This window comes from Calidris pugnax, unplaced genomic scaffold (genome assembly GCF_001431845.1).
Source record: "Calidris pugnax isolate Ruff unplaced genomic scaffold, ASM143184v1 scaffold127, whole genome shotgun sequence".
NCBI classification, from domain to species: domain Eukaryota; kingdom Metazoa; phylum Chordata; class Aves; order Charadriiformes; family Scolopacidae; genus Calidris; species Calidris pugnax.
In genome coordinates, this window is record NW_015090883.1 from 232281 (window position 1) to 254721 (window position 22441).

At 38.9% G+C, this 22441-nt stretch overlaps 1 protein-coding gene across 2 annotated transcripts in view; it reads right to left on the reverse strand.

The window, feature by feature from the left end:
* Positions 1 to 225: 225 nt before the first annotated feature.
* Positions 226 to 22441, reverse strand: part of WDHD1 (WD repeat and HMG-box DNA binding protein 1) — a 28182-nt gene continuing 5966 nt past the window's right edge. For both annotated transcript variants that reach the window (XM_014947011.1, XM_014947012.1), the window contains 22 exons: positions 21866 to 21977; positions 21271 to 21321; positions 19427 to 19522; positions 17720 to 17812; positions 16667 to 16773; positions 15449 to 15584; positions 15088 to 15283; positions 14719 to 14906; positions 13944 to 14128; positions 12567 to 12808; positions 11937 to 12074; positions 10803 to 10959; positions 8815 to 8929; positions 7434 to 7565; positions 6949 to 7166; positions 5545 to 5675; positions 4736 to 4792; positions 3766 to 3809; positions 3448 to 3606; positions 2904 to 3037; positions 1729 to 1864; positions 226 to 1139 (listed from right to left, as the gene is read on the reverse strand). In XM_014947011.1, the coding sequence (XP_014802497.1) occupies positions 939 to 1139; positions 1729 to 1864; positions 2904 to 3037; positions 3448 to 3606; positions 3766 to 3809; positions 4736 to 4792; positions 5545 to 5675; positions 6949 to 7166; positions 7434 to 7565; positions 8815 to 8929; positions 10803 to 10959; positions 11937 to 12074; positions 12567 to 12808; positions 13944 to 14128; positions 14719 to 14906; positions 15088 to 15283; positions 15449 to 15584; positions 16667 to 16773; positions 17720 to 17812; positions 19427 to 19522; positions 21271 to 21321; positions 21866 to 21977 (3028 nt within the window). In that variant the 3' untranslated portion in view covers positions 226 to 938. The remainder of the gene's footprint in view (positions 1140 to 1728; positions 1865 to 2903; positions 3038 to 3447; positions 3607 to 3765; positions 3810 to 4735; positions 4793 to 5544; positions 5676 to 6948; positions 7167 to 7433; positions 7566 to 8814; positions 8930 to 10802; positions 10960 to 11936; positions 12075 to 12566; positions 12809 to 13943; positions 14129 to 14718; positions 14907 to 15087; positions 15284 to 15448; positions 15585 to 16666; positions 16774 to 17719; positions 17813 to 19426; positions 19523 to 21270; positions 21322 to 21865; positions 21978 to 22441) is intronic.

Below are 22441 nucleotides of genomic sequence, written 5' to 3' on the forward strand. Positions count from 1 at the left end.
AAACCCAGGTAAAATGCCCTAAATTAGACTTCTTCAGTCTCAGCTGTAACGCTAAAGAGTTAAATTATTTTACCTTATCTTAAAAATGTTTCAAAATTCAAGTTTGCTTCAAATTATTCACGCTGTCTTTTCTCCACAGAAGGTAAATACTCTGCCTTATGACTCGTAGGTAGATGTCTGTTTAATTATAAAAATTGCAAAGGAGACCACCACCAAAAACCAAAGAAATGTTCACATTTTATTTTAAAAAAACAAACATCACATAAAACAATATAGAGATTTTTCAAGTTCTGAGTACTTTCTGGACCCTGCTGAGGCACTGATAGGGAGAGTACACTTGCCCAGTCTGGAATGGCTCCTTTTGGCACATCCAACCTTCCTAATTCAGTTTCTACCCTGGTTTTCTCTCCCTGCCCCTGTCACAGCAGAAATGTTGAAAATGCAGCTCAACATCAGCACCACGTTAAGCTATTTCCCCCTCACCCCCCTTTCCTGGAGCATTTTTGTCTCACCAGCGTTTGCAGCAGGCCGTAGGATGGTAGAGAAGCCCATTATTTTGCCTCTCTAAAACCACAGGACAGTTTTTCCACCAATTCTATCCTCCCCAGAATGACTAATCTGTATTTAGCATCAAATATTACAAGTATCGAGGCACAGGGCTGTGTGGAACTCTGCTTCTGGGTAATGGGTCCATCAGCATTAGTTTTGCTATCGAGCTTTATCCCAGTAACTTGCAAAAGATGGGGAGTGCGGGTTCAGCATTTCTGAATTACCAATTGATAATTCAATACAGAGAACTGGTAATAAAATATTTCTAAAAGACTGTTTGGACGAAGGCACTCTTTTTGCTGCTGCTCTTTGAGGAGGGCAGCAAATTTCTCAATAGGGAGCTACTTCATGTCTTCAGAAAAACCGACGCAGAGAAGGTACCACATCTCTCAGCTTTGCTTGAAGGCAAAAGCCGACAATCGGGCATTCGTAGATTGATCTAAAGGCTTTGCTTTTTTGGATAAATTTGAGTCCTCTGATTTCTGCTCCTGATTCTTTTTCCCTTCATTTTCATCAGCGGGAGGGCGCTTCCGCTTTTTATCTTCCGTTGAATCATTAACTGTTCCTCCTTTTGCTTTCTCAGTCCACACCTTTGAAGAAAATGCATCATTAAACAGGAAATGACAAATTAGGCCACAAAACTCACACCTTAATTTTATACAACTTCTTTCCCTGACAACAGGAATTATTTCAGTGCTTCCTTGTAAAGAACTAATAAGAACCAAGTTAGGAATAGTTCCCTCACTTTCCTTTTTTGTAACAGCATTCTCCTTCAAAACTATACTTTGTTTGGGCCTGTGTATGAAATTGAAAGTCTTAATTGTCTTTCTGAACAAATAAGAATCCCAAAAGGCCTTAGAACAAATTTAAGCCCAAATGAATTAAGCCTGGCTGTGTGGCTTTTAACTCTTTCCTTTCTCTTTTGTTATTTCTTCATTAATTACATTTCTCTCATATGCCCTGCTTTGGAAAAGCTGCTTTCTGCTATTACTTATTATTCAGATAGTTTATATTATTGTAAAGTATACATCATAGATCATGGCCCAGTTTAAAACTGAACTCCGTGAAGATGAAGAACAATGGAATTCAAAGAAAAAAAATTCCTAACCAAAAATAACCATGGGATTCCATGAGGGGAAAAACACTCAAAACCCCCAGAATTAGAGACTGCTTTCTCACCATTCTCTCCTCTGACGTCAGCATCCGAAAGCGACTCATGCCTTCTTTTATTACTTCTGCCTCATTCAGATCAGGATTATCAGCCAAAATGTTTGCTCTGTTCTCTTCCAGCCACATCTGGAATCCCGTCTTTGGTCTAAAGCAAGCACATGAAAAATTGCCCTGTTAAGAAGGTTATAGGAAAAAACCATATCCCACAAAACAACATTTCTAAACACCACCTAATTTTTGACTTTTTTGTTCTTGAAAGAAAAGACATGGATACAGTCAGCAGTTTGCTTTCTCCTGTTGCAGCGTGCTTAAAGAACATGCTGACAAGGCAAGGCTAAGTCAAGCATTTTTATTAAAACTGTGATATATATGGAGATTAACATTTCCATTTTAGAATGACAAAGCATAATGGTTCTCTTCCTTTCTGACAGGGTCCCATCAACCTAAAAATAGCACATACATATTAGCACGTTTCAGCTAATCCTTCTCACAATTCTCCTTGCCACTTGTTTCAGAACATTATCTGTAAAGGTTAATGAAAAGAATGCTAGTCCAAATGAATAATAATTACCTTCATCTTCCTCAATTAAATGAAGTCTAAATGAAACACGATTATAATAATGCAAGTTTCATGAGGACTGGGACTGTTAGAAAATACATCTGCTCCAGAGGAAGAAGACAGATCAGAGTATTAGCTAGGAAGAGACCTGTTCCTTAGGTGATATAAGTCCTTTTTTAGTTTTTCTTTTTAAAAAACATGCTAAACTAAAGCTTTTACACTTTCACGTCAACCCCTTAGCTTTTAGGCCTCCTTTGAGATTTGCTAAGAGATGTTTAAAGTTTAAGTATTTCCTATCCTTGGAACTGGCACAGCTGCGTGGTCTCATTTATCATTCAAATGTCGTTACCAGATGCATAAGTGGCATCAAGGCAAAAATCGCTGCTTAGAGCCCCAAAATGACATTTTGCAGGGTCCATTTATTATTCACTCACACGTGTATTTGTCTGAGTCCGACGTGAAACTTTTTCTTTGAATAACGCCGCCACGCACACTGGGAGAGATTTAACCAACAGAATTCTTTCCTCTGTTCTTTCACCGCGATTCTAACGTGGCAATTTGGAAATAGTTCTTTTTCATTCTATCAAAATTGGAATATGGCACTGAGATGCCAGTGCCCACTCACCTTCTGTTTTCAGTGTTCTCCTGTGGAGTGACTTTGACTTCATGGGACTCGTTTCCTGCTTTTTCTTCTCTTTCTTCCACTGTTTTTTCACTCGAGTTAGGTGTACGAGCCTGGAAGAAGGAGGCTGCTGAAGCCTATAGAAATTGAGTTTTAAAAAAATAAAAAAATAAAAATTAAAGGTAAGAACACCTCAGTCTCAGACAACACGTACCATGAAGCCTAACAAAACCCAAGCCTTTCCTAATGGCATAATAATCACTTTCATCAAAACAGCATGTAAATTGTCCAATTCCAGCAGAGTAGAGGCTTAGTAAACACTATTTAAACTAAAAGCACAAGATTCGGTGCAGAATGTAATTTCTACAACTGAAAATTAATTTGGCTGGTTTCTGTGCTTTTATAGTTTCTGCAGTACGCTCAAATGAACTTTGCCATCTAAGACGCTTTACTCAATTGACAGGGTTTCATGCTTGATAAAAGCTGGTAAAATTCAATTCACTGTTCTTTGCTCACTGAAACAAGATAAAAAGACTAGAAATGTTACCTGCTTGGACTTGGGCTTGGGAATCAGAGGCTTTATAACCGGAGGGTTCTGCTTGTTTGCAGCTCGACTGCCAGACAAAGAAGTTTTCTTTGAGTATTTGCTCATAGTGTCTAGAACATTCGCTGAGGGAACCACTGGGTCCTTTTTGTTAGATGACACCTAGGAAAACAAATAAATTAGACATTTTATTCGCTTTCTCTCATATTCCCCTCCTCTGTCCTTCCAAGATATGTGTCCTAGCTATATTATAATCTTTAGATATAATCATCTCTCTTGATTTTCAAAATGCTGCAATCAAACCAGCTGCAAAATTCTTACCTTAAAGGGATTCACTCGTCCTTGGCTGCTTGATGTGATTACCACTATTTAATAAGAAAGAAAAAAGAATGTAAAAACGTATGCACGCACATCTACGTAAAAATCTATAAAGCAACACGTACATTTTAAACGAGCAGATGAAACAAGATTAGCCTCATCTCCAAAGAACAAGGCTACCCCTCATGTTGGATGTTTCAGCCTCTGTTCATTGAAAATTGAAGAGAAGAACTAAACCAAAGGCATCAACAACTCCACACCAAAGAAAAAAAGTTCCCACCGGGCTTGAAAGCGGTTGAATAAAGAGAAAAACACTTTAATAACCACACAAAGGTTATACTCATAACACATCTCCACATGCTCAGCTATTATTAGTCATCAGAAACACCACACAGGACCAACAGCTTTAAGTCCACAGGAAGACCCAGTACTTCCTCCACTCCCAAATCCGTTTCCACTCCTATTATTCTTGCTGGAGGGCTGGCAGCAGGGAAGAAGCAAGAAGCAGCAAGAGGTCGCATTCCACCCTTGCCTGCTCCAAGACACAGCTCTACAGAAGGGTTACTAACTCTGCCATGGAAGCACAACCAATAAAAATGCCTGTGATTAGTAAAACAAATTGATTAATCACTGTTCTAATTTTTCCTGTCCCAAAGAATCCCTTCACGGTGTAGCCAGGCAGACAATGGATTGAGCATTTGGCACGGGTCAAGCAATCAGCACAGGGCTATGGAACATTGTTAGGTAACGAAGACATCAACAGGCACAGGGAAGCTCTTCAAAATGTGAGAGCAACAATCAGTGCAGGTTACCACTTGAAAACACTGTTATGCACAAAATTTTTGTAGTAATGGAGGATATTCCATATAAATTCCATATAAGTGGAATTTTAGTAGTAGTAGGATAAAAACAGGAGCGGGTATTGTGAAATATGACAAACTTCTCATCCTGGAATAAATGGAGATTTACTCACCAGACTTGGGAGTAGTGACCTCTGCTGAAGTGACACCTTTGGCGAAAGGATTTGGCCCTTCAGAACAAAGAAAGAGGTAGACATTTAAGTGCAATAAAAATAACCCCCTGAACAGACAAGCTAGTAAAGCCATCTATATTTTAAAGCATGATTCTCATTTTCAAATTGTACATACACTTTTACAAAATCACCTGTTAGCTTTACCTAGATTCAACTTAAAGGGTTGGATACTTATTCCCTAAACCTTAAACCTATTCCTTTCAATGTGCCCAGCCAGCTGCTTGTCTGTATCAGCTCAGCCCCTGCAAGATCTGAGCTGAAACACCAAAGTAACTGTTTCACAAGGAGACCCAATCCATTAGAAATAATATCAGACAACAGAAAAGCCTCCCCAAAGGTCCCTCAAATGGTCACTAAGTACAAGGCACAAGCAAGCTGTGACACAGCAGGTGACATGAGAAACCACCAGATCTGTCCTAACTATGTAGCAGAAAACCTAGTCCCTGCTACAGTTGCAGAGTTTCAAAACTCAGTGTAACAAAATAGGATTATTTCCTATTTACATAAACATTTATTTACATAAATCAAACCTCCTGGTGCTCCTTGCCACCTAGTGTGCCTGTTTTTCCTAATTTTCCTAAATTTTATGTCAAAAGAACAAAACAAAAAAGAGAAAACTCCATCATTTGCATAGTCCTAAAGACTACCGAGTTATTCAAACTAAAATTATTTTCCAGATTTCCTTATTAAGTCTGTGAAATAAACATCTAGAAAACTTCCAGCCTATTGAGAGAATATATTTTTCTTACTCTGTTTATGCACTTCTCGTGTTTCTTCTGCTTCCTCACAGGCATCAGCTTCCTCTTCATCTTCCATCTCTTGGTCCCGCTGAACATTTCTGCCTGGGGGCCGACCCCACTCCGTGGCAGTCCTGCTGTAACTAATAAATGGAAGGAATTCAGCAGAAAGGAAGAGCTCACCCCATTCAGAAAGAAAACAGCAACAAAGGAAGGCTGACTTACTGATCTAGCATTTAGGAAATAATAATAATAATAATAGTTGGCATTTATTTGCATTACACCTCTGATTAAGCTGTGATGATAACTAAAAATAAAATCCAGTTTCATTAACCACTCCAGTTCAGCCTGAAACACCCAGTGCAGTTGCCTGAAGTGGTTGGAGTGGTTAATGAAACACCCAGTGCAGTTGCCTGAAGTGGTACTTGGGTAGTTTTAAGACCCCGCACACATGGCTGTGAAACTTTGCCCAAAATTCACACTTGGCTAAAAGTCCACACGCCAGCCTTCAAAGAGCTCCACACACCAACAGAGCACCCCAACAGGAACAGAAGCTTTGGCCACCTTCAGAGCACATCGCTGCTGCTGCCACAACACTTTGCCCAAATGTAAATGCAAACATAAAGCACCTTCTCTAATCTCTAGTTAAACACACATACCTCCAACACCTTAAATAATACCAGATTACTCTTCTGCACACGTGAATAAACACACAGGTGGTAACACAGATGCATCTTTTCAGTCTGAAGCTTAATAAGCAAGTTTTAATGTTTAATCTGAGTATTCTCTGAATTCCCAGTACAGTAGTATCTACATTCCTTGCATTTCCCTCCTAATCTTTGCTGATTACTAAAGTCTGTGCATACATCAACGAAAGGTTCATTTCTTTCCACCAGAATGTCGGTATTAGTTTAATCTGGTGATGTAACAATATAACGTTTGTGATGAATTTTAACCCTCAGAGTGGCTGAAGTCGCAGACGTGGGATTGCAGCCTCCACGCCTGATGCAGAAGAACAAGGCAAAGTACTGAGAAAGGAATTTTAAATGTGCAATTTCACACAGACCAATAAGGGAAAGGCTACAGATAAGTTCAGGGACTTCACCGCTTCCTCTGACTTAAATAAGTTCCAAACTTGAGACATAAAATCACTTTAGGAAGACATTGCTTCATACAATAAGCAAGGAGCGGAGACACTTCCCTTCCTGTTAATCTCCTGGGACTAACGAGCCCTCAGGAGATACAAAGAGGAATGCACCATTTTATATGCATGATTTATAGACAGAGCAACACAAACTGTGACTTCATAACAAACACATCGCAAACTGCGGGCCAGAAAAGTGCACCAACTGGACCAAAATGTTAATAGATGAGTAAAACTGTTCCCAGGCTTTTAATCACAGAAATGTGAGTTACCCAGCATTCAAGTGCTTTCGGAAATCCTCTTCCTCCTCTTCATCTTCCGCTGCACTTGCCAACTCACTTGCTTTTTCTACAGCCATCTCACTGAGTCGCTGAGCTAAATTTAGCCTCCGAGAGCGAGAAGCGTACTTGATCGCTAAACTCACAACGTTCTGTGTCATGAGGTCAGCAAGTTCCACACAACGGAATTCGCGCTCCAGTTTACAGGAAAGCTGGAAGAAAAAGAAGCCTTGAGAGCAACACACTTCACCCTTACAGAGCTCTCTCTCAAGACTCCAGGACCAGAATATCATGGTCTTGGTGGAGTGAATGAATAAAGACAAGCCATCAGCAATTAGGAGCTGCACAACAAAGAGAGAGCTCTTCCTCCCACCCTCTTCACTCTAATAGGAGAAATCACATCGAAATTTACATCAAAGGCCATCGACTCAAAAGGAAGTCTCAGGGATTCTTTCTAATTTTTATTTATTTGTACTTACGGCAAACAGCTTCATTAGAAGTTCTTGCTGTTCTTTCACCGACTGACTTTTAGCATTTTCATCGAGCTCATAGCCATTTTCTGATAAGTAATCCACGTGGTTGTGAAACACAACAGAACGCCAGTACTGCTCCTGAAAAAGGGTGACAGACACAGGCTGGAGGTCAGAGAGGAAAAAAAGCCCACAACTTAATCCCTAACAACCTACTACATACTTTTTATTGACTTACTCTTAAACGTTCCTTTCATCTTCTAACAAAGGTAGACAATTCCCTTTAAAAGCTAATGCCTACTAAGGATAAACCAGAGCAAACTAACACCCATCCGTATAAAAACTGACGCAAACAGTCGCCATATATGTTAAATTCCACTTATATTACAGGCTTTCAGCAGGATGAGACCTACACGTTCACCAGTATGGTACCAGGACAGGCAATTCTAGAATAAATTGATTATTTTATCCTGTAACTTCCATCCTGCAGCAAATTGGAACCTCAGTAATCATCTGTCAGACAGATAAACAGAAAATGTAACTCTTGCTCAGGGAAATACTTAGAACAGCTATTAGAGCAGGCTGGCTCTGTTACAAAATAATAATAAACTTATCCAAAACCAGTATGTTTTCATCAGATGTATTGGAATAATTTGTTTCTGTTTATTATTGAAACTTTTTGCTACACTTCTATCCAAGAGAATAAATGTCAAATAGTGTTAAACTGTCTTAAGGGTTGAGGTTAGAATTTTATGTTCATTTCTACTTTGTGCACTACAGCTGAGCTCCACAAGATCAAAACATTTAAAGCTATAAAAAATTGAAGAAGAAATACAGATATTCTTCTAGATGTTCTCCACAAGCACATCTTGTTTCAACCAGCCTCTATCTTAAGAAAATAAGTGAAGCCTGAAGGTCTATGTTTTCAGAATGATTGCATGAATTGGAGCACTTTGTACATCTTTTCAAAAAAAGACCTTCCAGAAATTTTGAGATGCCTAAAATATTAAAAACCAGGTACTTTCAAAGAGGGTCTTGATTTGGATCCCAAAATGTGGTGCTTCCTAGAACATTAATTAATCACTACCCACTAAAAAATGAAAAAAGAGAGGGACAGAAAGCCTTCATCGGCCAAAAATAGATTATGTGCAAATATAATCTTGCATCAGCTCTAACAGCTTTATTTTGTATTCTTTTAGAAAGAGCTGTGAACCAAAGCAAACTGGAAAAGCTACACAAACCACTGAACCCAAATAACCTCCTGAGCCACGTCTTACTCCGAGTTTGTACCACCCTCCTTCATCGGAGAGATGATTAATAGGAATCTCGTATAATCCCTACTATGGGGACACCTGAGGCTCTCAGCTGTGGACTCAACCCCATTCCATACCTCCATCTGTCCCTTCTCCGTTGTAACTTGACAGTAAGGAAGTTTAAAAGATAATATTGCCACAGCAGGTCGGGGTAGAGTAGGAGGGAATCGGGCTCCTTTACAAGGAATACACCTGTGCAAGGGAAACAAAAAGAACACGCATGAGCCCATCACCTACAGTCACCAGTTGTTCTACATCTAAATCATGTCTCCTAAGAAGCAAGATACTTTAAGAGGATTTGGTCTTTGAAAAGTAGTAATTAAATTACTGACTTAAATGCAGCAATATGTTCAGATTGCATTATAAAGGGTTATTTTTACATCACAAGCAATAAAAGATTTTAAAAGCGGCAAAGCACACGCTGCTCCCGTTCGCACCAGAAACTCCAAATGTGGCAGGGAACAGACGCAGATCTCTCTCTCACACAACACACCATTTAACAGCTACTACAAAATGCAAATGCAATTTATTAAGATCAGAGACTACTGAATAACTGAAGGCCACTGGAAAAGAGCAGGCACGTCTGCCATTTGTTTTGATGAGGGGTTTTGTACGTCACGAGGAGAGCGTTGTGTTCAGACACACACAGAGGAAAAAAGAAAAGGGGGAGGAAAAAAAAGAGGGGTGAAACAGATAAACATACACTAAAAGCTCAGGGTTACTGTCTCATTATATTTAAATTAGTACTTTCTGGTAACAATCACTTAAGGGAAACATTGATTGGGGAAGAGCTGTACTTCCAGCAGCACCAATGCAGAATTGACAAAAGTGTCTGGTTTTATGAGCGACTGCTTCAGACACAAGAGGAAAAAAAAAAAAAAAAGAACAGGAAGCATTAGTGTTCTGGATATCTCGGTTAATTAAGGCATATGGTGTTTCTACAACAACCTTTCCCGCTTCTTATCTTTAATAAGCTCGTGGCTTTGAATAAAATGTTCTCTGCACCCTCGCTGAGTAAAGGAAAAACCTCGTGATGACAGACTCACGGCTGACCATCCCATCAATGGGATGTCCTGCACGTCTATGGTGAATTTTCTGGAGGTTAACGTTAATTAATGATTTGGAGGAAGAAAAAGACAGTGAATTGACATTTCCCAGTGATAGCAAATTATCTCCCTCATTACAAAAAACAGATGATCACAGAGAATGTCATGTAAATCGAAATAAAATGCAGTCCCCCACCAACACCTACCATTGTGCAGCAACAACTAGCAAAGTAAAAAAACCTAAATTTCAGTAAAATATGTGAGCTGATGGATTCTGCCCTGGTAGGAAAAGGACACAGATCTCCAAATAAAGCGGACTACAAATAAAGCTTAGCAACTAAAGGTCTAGGCTGCTTGTTACAACAGAGAGAAATAGTTACTGAGACATCAGCGCTATCACATTTTATAAAGGAATGGCTAACTCTCAGCTAAATATTTGAGCAATTTTACCCACAAAATTGTTCTTTGTGGCCACAGTTCAAATATTAATATCATAACAGACAGTTCTGATCTATCTATGCCTAATGAATGTAGGTTAATTACAGGATTGGATTCTTCTCAAAGGGACAGAAGAGGAAAAGGTAGCTAAGGAAAAAAACCAACAAAGCAAAAATCCCAAATGAAAAAAAAAACACCGAAAAACCCCAAACAAACTGAAAGCCTCAAACCCCACCAACAGCAGAAGACTCCTAACAGCAAATGTAACTTGTTAGAAGGTTTCTCCAGCAAAGTTCAGTCTTATGAATGTGTGTGCATCAGAGATGTGATTTCACATGACTGTTGGCCAAGGCAAAAAGCCAATTAGTCAGTTACACATTATAAAACTCTAATGAGTTTGTTCCAAAGCCAATTTAGTAACGAAACACCCATGCAAAATTCAATTTATTACCTAGATCATTTACTGTGCATATTTACTAGCCACCTGGTTTAGTAAAAGTTGTTTCCTGTGTCTCATCGTAAGAAGCGCTCAATAAATTAAAACCAAGACAGATAAAGCATTTCCTTGTGAAATATCTGACCTGAGCTGCTGGGGATTTTCATGGATTCCAACTACCCAATAATGATCAGATTTGCCTTTGCAATGCTCTCTCGTGTTACACACTGGAATCCAAGTATTCCCAAGTCCTCGGTTCAACATGCGCACAATTCCCTCGGAATCCACATAACACGGGGTACCTGTTTGTTACAAATGAAAACAATTATTCCGACAGGCAACTAATTACGAGGCGAGTAAGTTTGAACTGGTGGATCCTGCTGGGAAAGGGTTTGTGACAGTCTCTCACCCAAAAAGTACAGCCCAGCTGGGAAAAACTCGTTTCCTTGGAAAGATGCGCCACCTTCTGACAGTCAACATTACTGCTACTGAACTGACAAGTTCAAATATGAAATGTTTTATATATAAAAAAAATTAAATTGATACTACTTGGGTAGATTCCCAGAGAAAATTAGTTATTTTACAACAGCTTTTTCTCACTACCGTAAAAAATTCTCCCAAGCTACCAACTTTTTCGAGGGGACTTTGCTAAAATCATAGAATCATAGAATAGTTTGGGTTGGAAAGGACCTTAAAGACCATCCAGGTCCAACCCCCTACCCTGGGCAGGGACACCTCCCACCAGACCAGGTTGCTCCAAGCCCCCTCCAACCTGGCCTTGAACCCCTCCAGGGATGGGGCAGCCACAGCTTCTCTGGGCAACCTGGGCCAGGCTCTCACCACCCTCACAGGGAAGAATTTCTTCCTAATATCTCATCTAAATCTCTCCTCTTCCAGTTTAAAAACACTACCCCTTGTCCTGTCGCTCCACTCCATGATCAAGAGTCCCTCCCCAGCAGGGAAACATGCCTATTATGGGATACTAATGCAGTTTATTTCCTTTTGCTGAGCAGGGCAACCAATGGGGAAAAGAGGTAATGTTAACATTGAAGCATATTCTATTCACACAGGAAACATATTAAAGATTTCTGATAAATATACTGAAAATATATCAAAACAGAATTTTATTTAGCATTGAGGAGATTGGGGAAAAAAAAAAAAAAATCATCTAACTCCCAAGATCACTGTTACCAAACCGGCAATAATTAGCCAAACTCTCCTCCAAAATTCCCCCAATATTTCAAGATTCCTCAGTGTCGCTCATGCAGGTATTTCCTACCTTCTGCAGAGAATCCAACCCACACCAAATAGGATTTCTTTGTAAGAGAAAGAGGGTCTCCATGCAAAATTTGTTTTTTCTTTTTTCCTAGCTCCATCAGCTGTACTCCAAGGCACTGGTCTCCATCAAACCCAGTACCTAGGAAGAAGTTGTTCAATGACTATGTTAGAAAACAAAAGAATTACAGAATCACAGAATTGTCTCATCTCTTGGGTAAATTTATATTTTGGATCAAAAACTAATTCTAATGCAGGGTTATCCATTAATATCATTGTCAGACAAGTGAGTATTTGTCATTTTTGGACATACAAAGCGTGCATAACAACTACCTCCTTAATTTCCTATAGTAATTCATTCTGGTATATCTGAAACCCAAGTTTAATCTATTAATATCACTGTTATAAAATCCTCCCCTTCCCCACAGCTTGATCTAGGCATCCCAATACAAAATGTAGGCTTTGCTGTCAGAAGTCAAAGATCCGTGGGCTGTGACAGTAAAAGCATCACCAAGAAGAGAAGAAAACACTTTTGGTGATGACATACAAATTAACCAGCGTTTGAGGCCAGTAACAGATGAGAACTGAAAACACCACCCCATTTCAAAAAAAGGAAGAAAAGGGAGAAAAGTACCTCGGTGATAAATAATCATCAACTGCTCTCCGTGTCCTGCCATAGACACCACAGGACCTGGGAGGCTGAAGATCTCCTTCTGAACTCCTCCAACTGTGAAGACACGAACCAGCAAGGCGCTGGTGGCACAAGCAGCCCAGCCTTGACCCAGGCAGATGGCCTCAATGTCTTCATCCTTTGGCATGTCTACGGTCCACTCCTTGTTTGCATCCCAGGAGCTAAAATGAATGCAGTGGAGCTTGCTAAAGCAGAGACAAAGAACAGCAGTCAAATATCTCAACACGAAGAAAAATACAATATCTGAAAATACACCAATATATTAGGTTTTTGTCAGAGACCTGGAATCTGTGATGGTCATAGAAAGGAACTAGAAATTACAAGCAGTCATTTGCAAAGGTGTTATTCATATTATTCAAGAACTGAAGAGCCAGCTTGACCTCCAGCACTGCAGATTTAGAGCCTCTAAAGCCTGTAGCAGACAGTTTAGAGGTCAGAGGGGTGATGTTTTTAGATGGAAACAGGTAAGTGTCCTGCTTAATTAACATTAATAACAACTAAAGGTGTTCAGTACCCCTGAATATCAGCCCTCATTACAATCTGTCATGTTATGCTATCTTTCAAAGGGGAAAAAAAAAAATTAGGAACTTCAGTTCTGCCATCTTAATAATTGAAAAAGGCACATAACCAATTCACAGACAGTGTGGCTTTTGATAGATTACTCACTTCCATTGAGAAAAAAGTTGAAATTTTCAGTCAGAAAACCAATACATACAAATACTTCTAAAGGTAAAAGATGCTCTTCAACTTAACACAATGCTGTAGCTGTGAAAATAAGTTCTTTCTTCAAGATATTTCCACAGAAACTGGCAATAAAATGTTGTTGTTATTGTTCTTAAACACAAGAACAGAGTCTAGCTGGCCAAGCTGCTTAAATCTTTTTATGGTTTTCATAAACTTGTGTTCTTGACACTTATAATTCTTTGGGTATCTCCAAACATGTCTCCTTAGCAACAGTGTGAAAAGAAATAGCATAGCCCTTATGATTTATCTTTGATCTGAGCAGATTGAAAAACTATTGTTCCTGTTTACAATTTCCTTTGAGCTAGCAAAGCATGAAGCTTCTGCTATATATATAATTTGAAAAAGGGATTAAAAAAATAATCCTCAGGGAACAAAACACATCTATCAATATTCTTGAAGTCTTCAAGTGGGTGGGTGTAAAAATCCTCCTTGAAAGTGGTCCCATAAATAAAAAGCATGATCAAAAGCCAAAAACCCTCAAAAAGGGAGAGAAGCTGAAACTCAAAGCTGAAATATTGTAAACAAGATAAGTGTAATCCCTCAGAATGGGCTTTGCAGAGCAAGGCTGTGACTTACCTTGCAAGTTCCTCGGTGCTCTCACAGGCCAGTAACACAGCCTCAGTGGAGAGGTCAGCCATGGTGTGGTTCAGAGAGTTGGGCAGGTGCGTCGCATGGTGTATGGAGGTGTCATGAAATTCTATATCGATAGCGTTGTCTTGCTCATCGTTGTAACAGCGAATGATACCCACGGAATTCCATACCTGTGGAAAAGAAACATGCCCCAAAAAACCCACAATAAATCAAGCATATTGCCCTAAACCAGCCTGTTAAAACTTCCTCATCTGAAACAACAGTCGGCGGAAGGCTGAAGGAAGACTGAAAGCTTGTGTAGTCAGGACCTGTAGTTCCTAAAACAATCGAATTAGGCAGAAACTAGTTTTATCCTCACTGCTTGGACATCTTTCTCTTTACAAAATTCAGTGAGAAGAACTTGCAGTTGGAAAGGAGATTAATGTACAATTCTCAATAGCACAAAAAACCATCCACAAGTTCTGGCTAAAAAATAATTAAAAAAAAAAAAAGACTTGCTAGAATTCAATAGCACAGGTACAAACCATGTAGCTTGTTTTTGTCTTAAAGCCAAGCGTTTATTTCTAAATCAAAAGCAACTGGAGCATAAATCATAACACTATGCAGTCTTTGCATTAACACAAAGCTACTTTCCACCATTTAGCTTTGCACAGTGAATTATTAAAAAAATCAAAAATCTTGGAAAAGATTAAATTAAAACACAGCAAGAACTGGACAGTATTAACAAAGATGTAGAGAACCACACAGCAGTGAGAGTTACCATGAAGCGATGCATGAGATGAGCAGGAGTGGAGCCAGACTGGAACGGCTTTTGCCTGGGGGTTGGCATTGGCCCATCATAGAAAGGCTGTTGCGTAGAGGATGGTGGTAAAGCTGGAAAACCATCAATCTGATCATCATCATCTTCCTTTTCAAGGAGATTGGAATTAGCTTTTATCAGCCCAATATCTAGAAATTCAAAAGATAATCATTACATCTTACACGTATTATTATGGCAGAATTATTATAGACAAAGGATTTAAACCAGACAAGATTTCCCTGTAAAAATAAGAATATATCTGAGTATGATGCTAAGAGATCATCCCCATAACAGCACTGAAAAACCCTGGAAAATTAGTTCATTCTGTACCTAGTGAGTTATCATCATCATCAATTATTGCCCGTCTCTGATGGCCTGAAGTTGGCACAAGGTCATCATCATCACCATCATCTTCATTAGCTCCAGCCTTTGGGGAAGACTCTGGCTCAATCATATCTCCATTTAAATAGTCGTCGTCTTCTCCATCAAAGAGATCATTGTAGTCTTTTGTGACTGCACTGGCAACCTAAAACCAGGTTAACAATTGTCATCAAACTTCTTTTGGGCACGGAATTCAAAAAAGGAGTGAAGACACGAGAGGGAACTTTCAACACACAATACAAAACGTTCAATATAATTTGGTAACCCAAATATAATCATGGTCATTTAAGAAATAACCGGTACCGATCACCTTGTCATTTGGTTTCTTTCCATCACCAACATTTTCCAACAACCCCAGATTTCCTTCAGTATCTGTATAAGCAATTTGCCTGTATTTGGGGTGCCACGCCAGTCCACAAATTGAGTAATTCTTCTCATGCTTCATCCTAAAAAGAATGTAAAAATAATGGATTTTTAGTAAGCTTCTCAGGGCAGAAACCACCCCAAGAGCTATTGTAAAAAGCAGTAATATTTCCTAGTATTAGAAAGTGCTGTTACAGTGATGCTACACATAATCAAATAATTAATAGGTTACCTTTAGCATAAACAGCTACTATAAAAAAAATACACCATTTAAGCTTTAAAAATCAAAGAGAATCATATTCCTAAAAAAAAGCCAGCTTCCTGATGCATGTAGAAAACACAAAGTCATCCCCAGCAGTCATGCATTCCAGAACCATCCAGTTATAAAAAGAACATTCAGTTGTTTCTCTCTAACTCATCAAATTGATGAGTAAATCCTCTATCTTTTCCACCCTTTATTCTCACAAAAAATCCTCCCATTAATTATTTACATAATCTGTCTTTAATTCTTCACAGAGGCGTTACAGTAACAATCATGCTTCTTACCCAAAATATTCAGACAGATAAATCATGCCTTCTCCTCTTCTCTCACTTAATCATAACTTTTTTTTTCCTTTTTTTTTTTTTTTTTTTTTTTTTTATTTTTTTTTTTAAGAGAGAGATGCTTTAACTAACCAAGACAAAGTGCAATTTGTCCTTTTTTTTTCCCTACAGGTGAGTATAGCTGGCTGATCTATCCGTGTTTCCCTCTCCCTTTAGAAAACACATCTTACTGCCAATCATCTTGGGGTTTGGGATGTGAGGAAAACTTGTTTCCATCAAAACTATCCTTTAATGGACTATTAGATTAAAAAGTAGTAAGAGACATTTGCACACAGAAAAATAGACAATGGAATTTGCACAAAATCCACATTCATGGCCCCTCCCTATTCTATTTCTAAGAATATAGTGTTTCCAGATCCTTCTAAGGCATGCAGAAAGGAAAATGGTGCAAACATGAATGAGAACACACAGTGGAACATCAGCAGAAAACTTACTTGCCCTGTAAATATTAAGGCTTTTCAAGAGGCAGAGTTCTACGTTTGCACGTTTTATAGAAAAGATAACAAAACTCTATTTCAAGAAAACCCATGTACTTAGGGATTTCTGGAACAACACTGGATACCTCTCTATGCACTCCTGAGTTTCCACGTTCCACACCACCATGCTCCCATCCACACTTCCAGCTGCCAAATACTGCCCAGAAGGAGACCAGGCCACAACATTCAAGGGCTAAGAAAAATCAAAAAAACAGGGAAAAAATAATATTACCACACATAGCATTCATATTCTGGAGCTTAAAACAGACACATATTCTGGAATAAAATAAGAATAGTAATAATCTTTAGCAAATCATAGAATCACAGAACGATTCAGGTTGGAAGGGACCTTAAAGATCATTATGTTCCAACCCCTTCTGTCCCCTTGTCAGGGACAAATCACATCCAACCTCCTGTACTAGAGCTGGTTTTAGGTAGTCCCTGCAAGAACCATTCTTTAAAAAGAGCACACTTTTTTTTTTTCCTCAATAATATCCATCTTCTCTCATTAAACACTGCCAAGAGGTCAAACAAAACCTGACTGTAGACATGTAGACAAGCAGAGTACATTTTGCAAACTCAACACTAAATATAGCTATATTTATTTAGAACTTCACGCAATTCCATAAATTAAAACCCAAACCTGTGTGCTCTGTATCTTAATAACATATTATTTAACCCAAGGGTTTCCAAGTGCATGGGGAAGTCAAAAGAAAGGAGGCAGCAGTCAGGGCTACTTTGCAGCTAAATTTCAGCTTAATAAAATACAAAGTGAACAACTGATAGCTCTGTTTGGTACAGAACTAATACTCGACATTTTCCCTAAAATGCTATGTATTTAGAGCTATTTGTGAAAAGAGATGTTCTTCAGCTGCAGTTGGTGACTCATGGGTAGACCTTAGAGATCTGGTGGGTGACTATAAATGGAAGAGGGGAACCAGGGTCACATGAGGACGTTTGACACTCAGCTGGTATCTCTTGCCTTGTTTTCCAACATAAAGTAATGGGATCAGAAATAAACTAGAAAATGTGAGCAATCATTGCCGGGGGCAGGGGGAGATACTGTCCAGAAGATAATTGCTAACAGAATAACATTTAACTTATGGAAGATTTAGCAAACACCTGGTGTATATACCCACCTGTGTGATGAATGCATCCGACAGGTCCAACTGACTATCCCAGGTTTCTCTTCTGTATAGTTTAACAGCTTTATCTACAGGAATTGCCAGCAACTGTTTGAAGGAAACAAGAATCAGCCAATTTACAACAAATTCTCTTTCAAGTAGAACATTCAAACAGCTCCTTCATTTAGAAATATTACAGCTGTGACTGCCCCAGTATTTAACGGTTCTCCACCATCCTAGCAATGAGAAAGTGAAGAAAGCTGAAGTACTTTGAATTACAAGGTTCTTCAATGCTTTCCACCGTTCTCCACCATCCCAGCAATGAGAAACTGAAGAAAGCTGAAGTACCTTGAATTACAAGGTTCTTCAATGCTTTCCACATGCAAAGCACGCCTGCTTTTATTTTAGTAATTCATTTCTTTCTGGCAGAAAGCTGAAGATAATGACAGTTGCACTGTAAGGTTACAAGTTCTTATTTATGAAACAGCTAAACACACACATATAAATAGCTTTCAATGCCCTGAGCACAAGGTTGATGTTTTGCTTTCCCCTCCCTCCCCAAATCCCTTTAGATAAGATTTATTTCTAAATAAATCTTATTTGAATAGCTGATTCCTGAAATAGCTCATTTCACCTTTCACCAAACTGCGTAAATATTATTGCCCGTTTATTTTTTTTAAGGATTTGGGACTTCTAACAATTTGGTTTGTAAAAGAAGCAAGACAACTACTTACATTTCAAATATGGGTGTGGGTGTGAAGAATTAGCCTAAAAATTAAAAGTATTTGTTTTGATGCACTACGGATATTGAAACAATTTCTACTGCAGGTGCCACCCTCTCTTACACAGGGAAATTATACATAATGCTATCAGAGCAGCCAGGAGTCATAAGTGGACACGGGCAGACAGACACAAAGGCTAAGTCAGGGAAACGAGATTATTCAGGTAAGAACTGTGAGAAAACACTGGAAAATACCCTTTAGGTCCAGGATACTGGAATATCTACAAAGGATTAATAGGTTCTGCCACACTATTATTACAGGCAAGAACAGTAAAATTGTTTTATGGCTTCTGAACAGCCAACTTTAGCTCAATTCCTTGTCCTTTACTTCAAGCACGGCGGGGAATGTCTCATTTCATACAGGTTTGTGTTTATCTGCTCCTTCCGGCTCTCCCCTCTGCATTACCAGCTGCTGCAGAGACGTTCCAGGTTACGTGCTACAGGGACACCTATAGAGCTATATGAACCCCCCCAACCCACCTGGGCCAGTGATCCACACACAGAACTCCTGCAGCACCACCTTCAGTCACAACAGAATCAATTTTGGTGAAAAGAAAGGGGAAGTTTACTAAGGAAATATTTACAGAGCAAGATGAGCGATGGGGCAAAATTTAAAGTAGAGAAAGGCTGATCATCTCTAATGCTCTGCTGTGAGCAATTTGATTATTTCCCTGGTGTACAATGTTCCTTCCTGCTCAGTGCAACATGAGTGTTTAAAATTGTTTTGGGCTGACAGCTGGACTACTGCCAAACAGAGTCTGGAGCTTCAACAAGTCACCCTTCCCAGGTTTTTATTTTTCCTAAAATGCGAACTTCACCCCAAATATTTTTCTTAGTCCTAGGAGCTGCAATTTTGGCTTGCCCAGATTGAATTCTACTCTGGGACTTCCAAAGCAATAAAAAAGAAGCATTAAGATGTGGCTAAAAACAATGTCACTTACCTTCCCACTGCCAGGTTGCCAGCCGAGCCTGCATATTGATTTAGCATTTATCACATCATTACACTTCTGCAGCAGCGGCCAGCTTGTCGTGCACGTCTGAAAACAAAATATTAAAAAAATGAGGGGTTTAGCTCTGTGAAAATCTACTGTACGCTACAAATTCCGAAAGGAAAAGCGTTGAAAAAACTTCAAGGAAAACGATACACCATTTTTGGAACCAAAATGATGTCTCTCATCCAAATACAATGATACATACTGCCTTAAAAACAAAAACCACCAAACCTGAAAAAATACCTTGCCAGGACAGACCTCAAACTATTTTAATCACTATACAACTACTTGTAACAGAAACAAGATCACAGAACAAGTGTTTTTAATCAAGCATGGAACAAATGAGCTCACATATTTTTAGGTGATAGAGAAATGTGGCCAAAATGTGTTTGTCAAGCCCGGATGAACTGCAGCAAGGTGACACCCCCCAGCCTGAATCTCGCCACAGCAGTATAGAGGATGAATGGCCATATTCGCAAATTACAGCACAGATAGATAAATTAGACTGCCACAATCCCATCCCAGGACAGTGTTAAGGCTAACTGCCCCAAAAGGCACCCACTGTCACTCTGGAACACAAGATTTCACATTAAAAGTATGCTTTTGATTTAAAAAGGTAGCAATCCACAAGCGTGGGGCTGCATCTTCAACTGTATTTACAGGAATTTACAGGAGTCATTCCACAAAGATTCTTATTCCAGGCAATGGCATTTAGCAAAACTAATTCCACATACATATGCAGAATTACCTTATTAAAATGTTCGCTTGAAACCCTCTTTTCAAGTTCCTTCGAGTTCCAAAAGCAGAGACTAAATCCAATTCTCTCACCAGACCTGATTTCTTACATGCCCTGAACTATTTTGGCTAAACGTTGCCAAGCTGAGCCCAAAGACTGTATTTTTTAAAAATTATGTTCTTCAAACCGTGATTTACATCCTCCTTCTGAGAATTTGTTGTGACATTTGTAACAAGCAAACAAAGTGGAATAGCAAGCCCTTGTTGATAGCCTTAAACTCATTCAAAGCTAAAAGGTTGGAATGCACCAAGCTGAGCCTCGAGTCCTTAGAAAATGGAGTATTTATGCCATGGGCAAAGATCCAGAGACACTGAAACAACACTGTGCCCAAAGACCCCTGTGAAATAAAAATGTTATCATTGTGGCCATCATCTTAGTGATCCTGGCACGTGAAATCCATCTTTCTTCCTAATCTCAGGTCAAAGCAATTGTGGTCCTAACCAGACTAACCAACCAGATCACTTATAAGAGATGATACTGTGTAGCATCTCAGAGCATTATTCTATCTCCACCAGTCAGTCTACAATCCTGAAAATTATTCAATATTTCATAGGAAGCTCGATAAAAATAATTAAAACCAAAATATACCTACATAGTTACTTATTAGAATAAAAATCCTTCCTTAAACCCTTAATCATTCAGCAATGAGCTGAAATTCCCAAACAAGGAATCTGATGTCAATTGCTCTCTTCACACAGAAGCGTTATTTTGGAATGTGCCAAGGAGAAAACACACAGTGTTGGCCAATGAAGAAAGATGAACGGAAGAAATCAGGGATTCCACAGAGGGGAAGAACAATCCACAGCTACATTTTGTCATCAGGTTTTGGAATTTCTCCCAGAAGTAGATAAGAGTATTCTGTAAAGTGCAGTTAGATTTCTTTTACAAAGAGAAAACCCTGTTCCAGTTAAGAGTTATTTCAGGCCAGCTTTTCTCTCCGCCTGTGAAATCCTGGATTTCTTATGAAACACTTAAGTTTGAAAGACAGGCCTTTTACCTGATCCGCAATTTTCCATACTCTGACAGAACCATCACAGCTCGCCGATGCCTACGTAAGAGATGTTTGTAAATAAATTAATAATTAAAGACATTGAGAAATTAATGCTTCAAAATTGAAAAAATCCCTATAACCAACACTACGGACATATAATATATAGGCAGTTCTAAAAAGAAACCCTCCCCATTTAAACCATTTTAAGACTTACTACTTTCTAATACTGTCCTCTTGATAATTGTACTCACCTCCAAACTACTGTAATTATAAAATCTCAGACTTCAAATGAGCTGCTTATTCGCAAAAGAGGCTGAAAATTAATATCAAATTTCTTTAGTGAGCCATCTTTTCCTCTCTAAAAACAGATCAGCATCAGATTCCAGAATAACACAGACAGTAATTGAGCAGTAAAGCAAAGGCTGAGCTCTCCTGGGAGGCAACAAGTTGTCACACACTCCATCATCACTAAGGTCAGCTAAAATGAAGTAGTCTCATGTGCCCAGTCACTGGTATTTTTGTAAAGAGCATATATTATTTTTTTTTTTACCCCAGGGAAAAGAAGATTATAAGTAGAAAGTAAACAAGAAAGTGTTTTTACCAGGTAAACATCCCTAGGGTCAAAAGACAGGCTTAAAACAGGAGCATCGTGTCCTCGGAATGTTTTCTGCTTGCTGCTGTCAGTCACCTCCACAACTTTCACCATAAAGTCACTGTAGATCACAACAGCACAGACATAAAAGGTATTAACAATCACAAACCATGTGTTTATGGCAATAAAAATTGGGCACTAACTATCTTTTGGGGAAGTTAAGGCTCAAACACTGTACGATCTAAGGGACAATGAGAACCTTGAGACTTATTACAATAGGACCAAGGCCAGACTATTTTTTAAATCAGAAGATAATTTTTGTTCACGTTAAAGTTCATAAAATAGGGTTGCTCTTTGAACACTGTATTATGTGCATACAGACTACATATCAGCTTAATATAATATTCTATATGACCTAATGAAAACCTCTCCTTAGATACCAGAGAGCTGACTTAACAAGAACTATCCCTTGAATGGGACCAATATTCATTCCTATAATTACTTGGTCACGTGGTTTTTAGAAAGAGATAAAGTAGTTTCATTTGTGATGTTTTTAAACTGGATTTTTAAGACCATTTAGTGTAT